Here is a 12,973-nt window from a genome sequence, read left to right on the forward strand (position 1 = left end):
TACTATACTATTTAATTTGAACTTTGAAAGGTTTTAAATATGCACTGTGATAAATGTCTTTGGTCGTAACCACTATTTCAGTGTTTTGAAACCCCCATCTGTTTTGGTAGAAGTATTTTAGGATAAGAAAGAAGTTTTGTCATCTGTTAGTTTTTTGACATTTGGACCCAAGTGACAGAGTTGGGGGCAGGAACGTTTGGACAGGGAACAGGGCAGCAGAAAGAAAACCAGTGACACACAATCAAGATGAGATGTATGAACAGCCATTTGCTGGCTGTAATAGAAGTTTAATTTGCTGATCTAAAAATGTATTTGTTTTTAAAACACCTTTTCATTCTCACCTAATCAATAAAGTCATCTTTATTGCACCTCATTTTCTTTGATACCATAATTAAGTTTTACATGCCTCTATCTTGGGGATGGCCATAGCCTGTGTGTCCACAATATGTCTTCTACATAGTGACTTTGTAACACCTTTCAGCTTCCTTTTCTAACTTCAATGGCAGGGTGGGACTGGGAGAGGGATTTAATTAAGTATGATCAAATAGTACCTTAGCCACAATTTTTATCTTTTAGTACTTCCGTTGATTTATCCAGGTATTTTTTAAATGTAAGATTTTCCTTTTTATGAAATGTCAAAATTAGGAAAAGAGTTTATTTATTACATTTTTGGAGAATCTAAACTTACCAAGCTGTAGCATAATACATTGGCTTCATAAACTGTGTGTGTATGTGTGTGTGTGTGTGTAAATGGTTGGGTAAATTGGGAAGAATTGCTTAAATAAAATGGCATTGAATTATGACCAAATTATATCACATAATGCAAGATAAATATTTAGAATATGACTAAACATTATCTCACTTTTTGTAAAGTTTATTAACTACCACTTACTTAGTGCTCATATGTTTTTTAACAGTCCCTCACTGCCTGGACACCCATCATTTTTATTTTCCTTCATCAAACTTTCTAGAATTTAGGAATAAGTATAGAAAGTGTTAAGAAGAAATAGTTATTAATTTGAATTATACAGAAAAATCAATCATGTAGAAATAATAATGTAATGAATAAGTATTAGTGTTTTCTAATTTAATAAGATACAGTTTACATAAAGATCTAAAGGGAAAGCATTGCTTTTATTGAAAATACTACCTGTTTTCAAAATGTTTGATACATACACATGTGTTGCATTGGAAAGGCCAAATGAAATAATGAATAGATGACTATATTTTGGTCTATATTGTTCATGATCTCATAGCCATGTTTTTTGATAAACGCTGGAAGTATGGAAATGATGAACTTTGATACATGTGATTTCCTTAGGTATAGCGTTCTTAATGCCCCCAAATCTACAAATAATGTCATGATGTAACTGACAGGGTTACACTATTCCACTGTCTCAAGAAAATTATTTATGGAAAAGGTATGGTACTGTGACCACATAAGCCTTCTGAGTGCCGCTATTCTTCTGTAGAATTTGGGCCTGTCAGTCTCCTTTACAATCATGCCCTGTAGCATAGGCAGATATTCTTACCATCCACTGTGTTGTGGTCAGCCAACCTAAATTGGAAAGCTCAAAATTACTTTTTAAAATTGTTTGGAAGGATTGCAAACTGTATATATTTTTATAAAATATTTACTGTAGTCTAACTGGAGTCATTTATTGGTATGATTCAAGTCTAGAAGTCATTACCTCTTAACTCAGGATGGATAGAAAAGATCTATCTTTGAGCAACATACATACTCATTTTATTGCCATCAGTTTATAAGAACTAATCCTTTTTAAGGAATTTAAGGTCTACTCTTGGCTAGAGAGACAAATGCATCAAATGCATATATATGTATTCAATATAGCAAAATTGGTTTTTGGTTTGATTTTTAGTAACAGTCATGTGTAATGCATGCAAGCATGTATCACCAACCACACATATGACTTCTACTTATATAGTTATATTAGGTAGAGCATATTTTAAACCTTGTTATATCCCCACCTGTGTCATAATGAGCTGTGTCAAATTTGGGTTCATACACATGTATTTATATTTTTATTGTTTTGTTATAGTCTTTAGCGCATTCATTCATATACATTTATTCAACAAATATTTAGTGAGGTCCTACTCTGTGTCTGGCACTCTTCCAGGTAAGAGACATGCAACAGTGAATGAGCTAGCCTGCTCTTGTGAAGTTGACATTTCAGGAAAGGGAGAAAGGTGATACACAAATGAATAAACAAGAAAATCTCAGGTGATTATACAAAAGAAGGAGAGGGATTCTCTTGAGGAGTGATTGGTACGACAGGACTGGCCATGGGATGATCTGGTAGCACAGTAATTCAGGAGGAGGGAGCAGCCAGTGCAAAGGCCCTCAGGTGAACAGTGGCCATTTGGAGGAACAGAAGGCAAGCCAGTGCAGCGGGAACATTGTGAAGAGCAGCGGGTGGCAGGACTGAGGACCTGCAAGGCAGGCGGGAGCCACGTGGTTTAGCTTCTTGTGGACCATGGTAAGCAGCTCGGCTTAATTTTACGGTCTTGGAAGACTTCGAAGGTTTTAAGGAGGGAGTGGAGATGAAAGAAGCAATTGGCTGCGTGGATGCTTTCAGAACTTCCTTTAGTGTCATGGTGTTCTTGCCTGGAACTCTGCCTGTAAATCCATGGCACCTAGAGTTCCTTTATTTAAAGTTGTACAGTGCATCAGTTAGTTTTTGCAGTAGTGCTCAGAACAGCCACCATTTATGTAGCTCATGATTCTACAGTTTGACGATTTGGACTGGGCTCAGCTGGGTGGTTCTGGTTTGTACTGGGCTTGTTCCTTCTACTTCAGTCAGCTACTGACCTGCTAAGTGGCTCTGCTTCTCGGGCTCTTGGCTTGACTGGCTCTTGGCTAAGGCGATGTGGTAACAGGACCATGTGTTACCAAGCTAGTCTGGGCTTGTTCATGTGGTGGTTGGTTGTGTTTCAAGAGAATGATTAGAAGAATTGCCTCTTGAGTCCTAGACTTGGAAGTGGCACAGCATGATTGCTGCTGCAGCAGTCTCTTGACCCAGGTAAATCATAAATCCAGTCCAGATTGAGGGGTAGAGAATTAGACTCCACGTTGGATGGAAGAGGCTATAACACCACATTGCATAGTAGTGGCTGGTTTTGCACACTTCAAGGTCTCTCTGTCTCTGAGTGATACCAAGAGTTCAAGATTGGTTCATACCAGGTGTCCTCATTGCTTTGTAAATCCTCTGTGGAGGTATCCTCACTGAGTTAGAGAACATAATTGGAAATAAGGGTGTGACCACAGTGCTGACTGACTTTGTTTTAAATTTAACAGCCTTGAATAGAAAGACACACCAGCATCCTAGTGGAGGAGATAATGTGAGCATATCACTTGTGGTGAAAAGTGTAATTATGTTAACATCACACCGTCTTGAAATTGTGTCTTAGAGTATTAAGTTTATCAAATGCTTTTTGATTGCATAGATGTATTTTTCATTGTTACCAATATTTATTGGGTCCTTGTATAGAGACAAGGTTTTAGTTCATTTCCAATACATTCAGAGGACGGCCGCTGTACTCAGCAGCACGAGGCAACCCTGTGTGTTCTTTCCACTACTGGCTAACCGTGCACTGAGCGATTTCAGCAAGCCATGTCCTTGAGCCGTCATGTGGTCTGTCATGCTAATGAGGAGAACGAGGAGAATTAATAAGTAAAAGAGGAATGCTGGCAGTGGCTTATGGTTTTTTTTTTTTTTTTCCTTAAGAGTTCTATGTTTTTAATGGATTAAAATCCCAAAAAGTTAATAAAATAATAATAAAGAAAAACACGGAACAACTTCTTTGCTTGATAAAATTAAAACTTTGCAACCCATATGCTTCTCCTGCAGTTTAAATTGTCATAAATCCTGGAACATAGTTTTGGAGAGCAGTTTATTTATTAGTGTCTACTTTTCCTTAATGTAGGTAAAAGTATGATTAATGGAATAGGTTGTAGTTGGTGTATTGGACTTGTTGGCCCAATCAAGGGAGATGCAGCAAACATTGTAAGGAGAGTATTTTTATCCCCTGGACACCAATGTAGGCAAAAATTATTCTTTCCAAGAGCATCTAAATTCTTGGTAATACCCTTGCAGATAAATATTATTGTGACTGGAAATTTAATCAATTTCTTGTTGATTGTTACTAGCCTCCTCTCCTCGCCTTTATTCCCCTTTGGGCAGAACAGCTCACTTGTGTAATTTTGCCTTTCCCATCCTTGCCTGGAATTGGAGGCAAAATCTATATCATTTTAATGTTTAATTATGGTAAAGATATGATATCTATAATCACTGGAAAAAATAAAGGAATATTCTTCATCACAGTTATTCAAATGGAAAATTAAAATGGAGTCACCCCCTCCTCTTGTTATTTCACAATAAATTACAGTTTGATCAAATATTTAAATGTAAAAAAGTCAAATATATTAAAAGAAAACAAATGAAAAATTTTTTTTTTTTTTCGAGATGGTGCCTCACTCTGTTGCCCAGGCTGGAGTGCAATGGTGCGATCTCACGGCAACCTCCGCCTCCCTGGTTCTAGCTGTTCTCCTGCCTCAGCCTCAGCCTCCCAAGTAGCTGGGACTACCGGCATGCGCCACCACGCTCGGCTAATTTTTGTGTCTTTAGTAGAGACAGGGTTTCACCATGTTGGCCAGGCTGGTCTCGAACTCCTGACCTCAGGTGATCCTCCTGCCTCGGCCTGCCAAAGTGCGGGGATTACAGGTGTGAGCCACCACGCCCGGCCCAAAATGAATATTTTTTAAAATGCTGCAGTGAGGAAGACATTTTCCAGCATGGCACAAACTCTAGAAGCTTGGGGAAAACAAATGGATACATTCGAATATTTAAAATGTCAAATTTTTTGTTTTTAATTTCTTTACATTAACACAGTTATGAGCATTTTCCTGTGTTACAAAATATCTCTTAAAACCTGAATTTTTCATGATTATTAATGCTCTATCATGTGAATATACCATACTTTAACCATCTCCCATATTTGTACGTTTTTTTCTAATATGTTATTTTAAATAATGTGGTACACATGCTTAATATATAAATGGTAGATCACAAATTATAACTTGAAGATAGCTCTTTCTAGCGGCTTGATTGCTGGATAAATGGGCATGAGTATGTTTGAGGATATTGATATGTAATGGAAGATTGTTTTCTGGGCGGGTCATTCTTAGCTACGGGCCCACCATAGATGTTGAGAAACCTAGGTGTACACATAAACCTGGACCACTATATTTTTAATTTTTGCTACCTTGAAAGATAAGATGTTTATTCACATTTCCATGATTATTAATTGACATGGAACAATGGGTAATGTTATTATTGACTTATTTTGTTAACTAATTACTTTTAATTGAACAAGAAGCACATGTAGTTGGTGGGAAAAGTTCTTAGATTGATGTGTTTCTTCCATTTCTTTCCAAAAATATTCTAAGTACATCAAGTATATGACTCACCCCCACCTTTTTTAAAAAAACTGATGGTAGCTTACTGTGCACACCCTTTCCATTCTTTTTACTTAATAGAGTATCCTGGAAATCTTTTCTTGTCTGCACACATAGATTTACCTCTGTCTTTGTAACAGAAGCATAGTCTTCTATGTTCGACTATACAGTAATTTACTGTAAACTTAACTCCCTTGGCAATGAAAATTTGGTTATGTTCACTTTTCACTGTTACAAACAATTCCAGTAAACATTGTTTTAAATATTTATTTTTATACTTTAGGATCAGTGGAATTGTTGGGGTTAATACTTGCGTAATCATATACATGCGCATTTTGATTGATACTGCCAATTGTATTTTATTCCAGTATATATTTTCATCAGCAGTGCAAGGCTGTGATTTGAATAATTACCCAAACCTGTGTATATGTTGTAATTATTACAAGGTTTAATCTTTAGTACAATATGACTTTATTTGTATTCCTTTAATTATGAGTATCGTTCATTATACATTGTTATAAATGAGCATTATTTCTCACTTTAGTTCCTCTTTTTGTGACAGTGTGATACTGATTTTAGAACTATTTAAAAAAATAAATTGCAGCATAGTTTTGGCATTGCTTTATTTTAACGATAATGCTGCTAGAATTAGTATACTCTATTTTCAATGAGTGCTTTACATTGTGAACATAAAAAGGACTTTGAAAGTGAAAGAGAAAGGAAAGTACGGCCAGTTTTACTTCCAAATTCATGAATTCTTGTTTTCCCAATTTTCTTACTGGAATGATTGGAAATTAAGGTGATTTGTGTTATTTTTGGTGGAGGTGGGGCGTAGGGTAATTGGGAAAGAGATGTCAATTGAAGGTTTTTGTGCTTTAGGAGAGTGAGGACTGTAAATGGCTTAGCTGCTGCTGAACTTTACAGACTGAACTTTCACAGAGCTCTTAGAGGTTCTCTACAAATGGAATCCTTTTAGGCACTTGTGTTATAAAATGTTGATTGTAACATTTGAAATAAGTGTGAGTTAATGGAAAGGGCCTTGTCTTTGCCTTTAGGAAGTTTCTACTTTGTTATCCTAAACCTGCCCCTTCACACCTCTGTACTTCAGGAACCCTTGAAAAGTTCTCTCTCCCATTGAAGTGAAACATGGGTCTCATCAGAGTATTCAAATTTGTCTCTGTATTTGTTACAGTGTCTGTGTGGAGGAGGAGAACGTTGGCTATTATGTCCTAATTTTACATTTGATTAAACCTGTGACTTTTTTTTTCTTACTGCTAATTTTTAAGTCTCCCCACATCAAAGTTTAAAAAGAAAAATAACACAATGAATAATCTTATCTTTTCATTTATGAATTAGAATTTATTTTTGACTGTATAATAGATACTTACATACATTTCACTTAGATATTTATACCTAAGCTAAACTCATTTTCTTATGACATTAAGCACAAAACATTGCATTTAATAAATATCTGGACAGTATTTATTATGAATGAGTGATGGTCTTTTTGAGATTAGAGCAGATAAATGCAGATTATAGGCAAAGAATTAGTATTTTAGCATCAATGCTGTGTCTTCCCAGTACAGTATCCAGTCTTTCCATTGAGAATTTCCCAAATTTTTCAGTTGTATATTCTTGTTTTAATCGGATTAACACAGATCTACTTCTAGTTTATGTATAAGAATGATGGGTGGTTTTGTCTTATGAAATATAGTTATTGACTTTTCTGTTGTTGTTGTTCAAATTTATGACAAAAGGAACAAAAAAGCTTAGCTGATTTTGGCCGGTAAGTTTAATGACTACTACCTGGAAATTAAGTGTGAAAGTTGAAATACTCCTTTGCTCCCACTAGAGGGGGATTCCTTCCAACTTAGGTAAAAATGCTCTTAGACTCAGCGTGAAAACCTTGTGTGACATTGATATTCCCTTTGTATTAAATTGAGGATAACCTCATGTTTTTAAAATCAGCTGATTTTCTGTAGTTGCTGATATTAAAATCTTACAGAAATAGAGGATGTAAAGGATACTTGAACTAGGGTACATGTATATTTAAACAATAGTGCTTTTGAACAAAACATAAATACTTTTGTAGAGTTGCTGTAATTAAATTCATTTAAAGGTATATTAAGAGTTTCAAAACAACTCCCCCAGCCCTGCTGGAGATAGAATCTGGGGTGAAGGGTGCCCTGGTGGGATCTGACTCCCTCCTCCCACCCACAAGGTCTGTCACTGTCTCTGTCTGCTGAAATAGCCACAGAGAGAGTTCTAAATTTCACACGAAAGCTTTGATTTGCTCTCACCTCAAGTTGTCAAATATATTAAAGCGTTATCTTTAAATAGAGCTCTATTTGCTATTGAATTTTCTTGTTACATTGACTTTTTATAATATGATAAAATATGCAGAACTCACTGAAGATTTTTTTTTTTGCAAAGTTAAACTGTAATATATTTTAAAAATAATTCTATTTGTGTTAAAAATAGCACATCAAGGGTGAGGTATGCAGATATGATCTATATGTGTAATTCACAAGCAAATGTCATACGATGTTCACAGTATTTAAGATTCAGCATATTTCCTGTTCGCGTTTTTCCTTTAAAGTCTCCAATGTTGATTAGAGGTTTTAATTTAAAAAATAGTTGAGGTTAGTAACCTAGCATTGTGAAAGTCAGGGCTTGGGAAATTCAAACATGTAATCTTTTTTCCTTTTCTTAAATGAAAAGTCTATAATAAGGCCTTGTTTCTAAATCTAACAGCCTTGGAAATTAAAATGTAAACAGAAATGCTGTCAGTGAAACTTACAATGATTTTTTCTACTATAATTGATTCAACATTTCAGTCTTTAGCCTAAAATCATATTTGGTATCAGCAACATATGGTTTTCTATGAAAACGAGGCTGCTCATCTCCATCCCTAATGGTAGTATCTTTCTTTTGCTTTCCGCACCAGGCTCTGCCAGTGTCAGGGGGTGGTCAGTGAGCCTGGCTTTCAGTGAAGCAGTTGGAGAAGACAATTTGCTTCCTTGTTTCTTCTTTTGACCCTTTTAACTTTCATACTGGATGAAAGTCTTATTGTCATGGCCTTCCTTTCTATATTTTCTGTCCACAAGGGAAGAATACAATTTTGTTTTATAGCAGGACACATTAGATAGGCCTATATGCCTTCTACTTAAACACCTGCCACACATGCCTAGTTTTAAAAGGTTTAAAACTGACAGTGAAGCCTGTTACAGTCTGATATTGCCCACCCACCCCGTCTTCCTCTTTAAAAATACTCAGATGTGTTCTGTTGCCTTCTTTCCTTGTTCTTTTCCATCGTGTATTGGTACTTTGCAATAGTCAAAGTTAAAAGCTTTACACACGACACTGAATAATTATGTTTAAAAAACAGTAATTATCAATACACGTTTTGTTCCTCGCGGCTTTTTAAAATTCATGTTAATGAGCTCTGTCTTCTATGCATGAGACTGACAGGCAGTCTTGAAGTTTTGCCATCATTTCACAACTTGTTGCTTAGACACTGCCTGCCTTTTCCAGAGTATTGCTTTCAGGAACTCTTGCTCTGCAACATTCCAGAGATCCAGCGCTGCCCACTCTGATCTGAGCAGGACAAGAATCTACTGGTAGCACACATGCATAGTGAGATTGCTCTACAAAGGGCAGCTTCCCCTCACTGTCTGTCAGTAAAAGATCAAAAGGCATATGCAACATGTTGTGATTTAGGTGAGAAGGATGATTCTACTCACTTCCTGGATTGTTTTTGAGGAACTTCAACCACTACGTCCACATGATGGCAGATGGATTCATTTGATAGGAGCTCCCGCCGTCTTATAGAACTGAAACCCAGACGGTGACTGGGATTTCAGCCCAGCTCTTGAAGATACTCACAGATCTCTCTTTCTTGACAACTGACATAAATGGAATGCCAGTTTTCTCAGAACTCTCAATTCTAGGCCATGCCTGTGTCTGGTTTCTGTGGCTAGACTCAAAGAGGTTTTTGATAGTGCCTAAATTATGTTTTTCCTTATGATTTCAGGTTGAAGTCTTGGCCTCGGAGGATGCAGCCTTTGGACTCAAGGTGTGTAGTCTGGTGTAGTTCATTGTGGAGGTTTTTGTCAGTTCCTCCTAGGTGGATTTGAAGGTTCAACAGAGGGGACTTATTTTTTTTTTAACCATAATCAAAACACTGAGGTTTAAAAATCTTCACAAGTTTAAGATTTCTCTTATTGTGATTAAGATTAGACTGTGGTAGTATTTTCATTACCTTCTTTGTTGTGTAGAAAGAAACAATACAGGAAATACAGTTTCATTTAGTAGTAATTGACTTTTAAATTTCAACCCGGCATAGCACAAGATTTGCTTAAATTTTGCCCCAGTTTGGGGGTACTGAAATCTAAGATGTTATCAGAGTGCTGTATTTAGTTCATAGCTCCAGTGTTATTCATTGATTTATTAAACGTCCCCGCTTCAGACAGAACCCCTACCGTCCAGTTACAACTGGATTGAAAACCCAGCTCCTTCCCGTGAGGACCTCATGACCAGCTGACAGATCTAAGCCTATAAGCAGATAAATCATCCCACAGGGTAGCTGTATCCATGCAAGAAACATGCCAGAGGCTGCGAGTCGGGTGGAGTGGAGAATGGGAAGGCTTTCTAGGAGGTGGATCCCTGGGCTGAGTTTTGAGGGCTTAGGTTATACTGAGGCAAGAAAGGAGGGCAGGAGAAATGAGAGCTATTTTCGGGTAGAACAGCCACCATGAAAAATATCTGAGAAAGCTAAAAGTAGTTAAGTTTCTGTCTGTGTGGCAAGATCTGAGACTGGAGAGGTTAAAGATAACTTTCTCCTATAAAAAATGGTAAGCTATTAAAAGATTTTAAGCCAGGTAGTGGTCAGATTTGCAATTTAGACAGATGACTTTGGCCACTTTTTGGAGGACGGATTAACCAGAGACCAGTTAAAAGCAGTTGAATAGACCCAGTAAAAGTGAACACAGGCCTGAGCTGGCATAGTAGAAGCAGTGTCAGAGGGCAGAGGACTAGCAACCTCAGTGTGCAGGTCTGGTGCCTGCTGGGGTGTGCAGAGTAGGAAAAGAGGAGCTCAAGATGAGTCCAGGGACAATATGGTGTCACCCTGAGATAGAGAACACAAGAGGAAGAATTACAGATTTTTAAAAATTATAATCTTCCAGACCTGAATTGTCGATCAAATTACTTGCCTTTTGTACCTATTTGCTGATAATTTTTAAATTTGTTAAATTTTGAGTAAATTGGGAGGCATTTGCCTTTTGTACATATTTGGTGATAATTTTTAAATTTGTTAAATTTTGAGTAAATTAGGAGACACTTATTAGAGAACTCTGATTTCATTTTCATATAGAGGTGTAGAAGTATAGGGTAGGTGCCATCAGTTACTTCGGAAGTCAGTTTGGGAGGATAGGAAGGTTGGTAGAAACTATTACAGAACACCAGGTATTGGTGACGACCCTCACGTGACTCCTCCATGTGCTACATCTTTGGCTTGAAACCAAGTTGGATTATTTATATATACATATATATATTTTACCATTTTTTTATCCTATATGCTTGACATTTCAAAAGCACAGTCTACCAGTTGTACAGTAATGACAGGTAAGATGACACTGTAATGCTACCAAAAGCAAAGTTTCTGAGGTTACAAATGTAGCACGATTTTACATTCATAAATATATGAAGAAAATTAAATTAATACTTTATAAATACTTGATACAACTCAAGTTTATAACCCTAATAAATTTTTTATGTTTCTGTATCTGCCAAAAATTACTAAAAGAAATTATTCTAAATAGAACCTAATTCAGTATTATTTACAGTATTTAACATATGGTTGTCTTGTGAATTTTTCATTTTTTATTTAATGCCCAGCATACATGTGGAATATTCATTGCATTTTTAATAAACCTGTAGGGTCAGTTCTTAGGAGCTCATTTTCATAATTCTTCATACTTACTGAGTATGCAGCAACGTTATAGAAGATTAGTGTAGCCAGCAGCTCTCATAGTCTGCCCTGCTGTGTGAAGCCTCCGTGTTTGTTCTGTGGCCAACCTAACAGGTTCCTTTTGTAGCCTTAACTTTTTTTTTTTGAGACTGGGTCTCACTCTGTTGCCCAGGCTGGAGTGCAGCGGCGCGATCATGGCTCATTGCAGCCTCAACCTCCCAGGCTCAAGCGATGCTCCCGCCAGCCATGTGCCACCATGCCTGGCTAATTTTTTATAAAAATGCAGGTCTAACTATGTTGCCCAGGCTGGTCTTGAACTCCTCGCCTCAAGTGATCCCTGGTCTTGGCCTCCCAAAGAGTAGTGTTGGCATTACAGGCGTTAGCCACTGCTCCTGACCTCATAGCCTTAAATTTAATAAGTTGAAACAACAGTGAACATTTTTTTCAACAATCCAGTGACTTTCACAGTAATAGATGCTTTTAGCTTTTGCTGATCTATACTGAAGTGTTTATACATATAATTAAAAATGGGAAATTTGACATTTCTTTTTACTGCTTCATTATCTGGAAGTCGGCAAGTATATTTTTGAATTCCAAAAGTTACCTTCTTTCTTTCTTTCTTTCTTTCTTTCTTTCTTTCTTTCTTTCTTTCTTTCTCCTTCTTTCTTTCTTTCCTTCCTTCCTTCCTTTCTTTCTTTCCTTTCTTTCCGTCCTTTCTTTCTTTCCCTCCCTCCCTCCCTTCCTTCCTTCCTACCTTCCTACCTACCTACCTACCTACCTTCCTACCTTCCTTCCTTCTTTCTCTCTTTTTCTCTCTTTCTCTCTCTTTCTTTCTCTCTCTTTCTCTCTCTTTCTCTCTTTCTCTCTCTCTCTCTTTCTTTTCCTTCCTTCCTTCCTTCCTTTCTTTCTTTTCTTTCTTTCTTTTTTCTTTCTTCTTCTTTTTTCTTTCCAAGACGGAGTCTCGCTTTGTCGCCAGGCTAGAGTGCAGTGGTGCGATCTCAGCTCACTGCAACCTCCGCCTTCCAGGTTCAAGCAATTCTCCTGCCTCGGCCTCCTGAGTAGCTGGGACTACAGGCGCGTGCCACTAATTTTTGAATTCTTAGTAGAGACGGGGTTTCACCATGTTGGCCAGGATGGTCTCGATCTCTTGACCTTGTGATCTGCCCGCCTCGGCCTCCCAAAGTGCTGGGATTACAGGCGCAAGCCACTGTGCTCGGCCAGAATTACCTTATTTCGTAAAGGTCTAGGTATTCAGCATTAGTCAGGTTTTTAAACGCATTCACAATTGGTGTTTCTTCCTGTTTTTGTAAGCACTGGGAAAGGCAACTCAAGTGTCTAAGTCACTGTGGTAACACATGGCACCCTCTTGGCAAATGCACAGAACATTTCTGAGCCTGCTGGAGTGTGTGTCCTGTGTATGTCGCCGCTCCTTTTAGTGATGATCTTTAATGAGCCTTTATCTTTCTGTACTTTTTTTCCTACTAATTCTTTATACTTGTATGCTTTGCCTTCTCTTAAGCGAAATT

General features: G+C 37.3%; 1 protein-coding gene across 11 annotated transcripts in view; it reads left to right on the forward strand.

The window, feature by feature from the left end:
- ARID1B (AT-rich interaction domain 1B) overlaps positions 1-12,973 on the forward strand; it is a 436,783-nt gene that overhangs the window by 253,707 nt on the left and 170,103 nt on the right. For 7 of the 11 annotated variants that reach the window (XM_034963130.3, XM_034963134.3, XM_034963128.3 and 4 more), the window contains one exon: positions 9,510-9,551. The exons of the other annotated variants lie outside the window; for them this stretch is intronic. In XM_034963130.3, coding sequence (XP_034819021.3) covers positions 9,510-9,551 — 42 coding nt within the window. The remainder of the gene's footprint in view (positions 1-9,509; positions 9,552-12,973) is intronic. 11 annotated transcript variants of the gene reach the window in all.

Source organism: Pan paniscus, chromosome 5, assembly GCF_029289425.2.
Source record: "Pan paniscus chromosome 5, NHGRI_mPanPan1-v2.0_pri, whole genome shotgun sequence".
Lineage (NCBI taxonomy): Eukaryota > Metazoa > Chordata > Mammalia > Primates > Hominidae > Pan > Pan paniscus.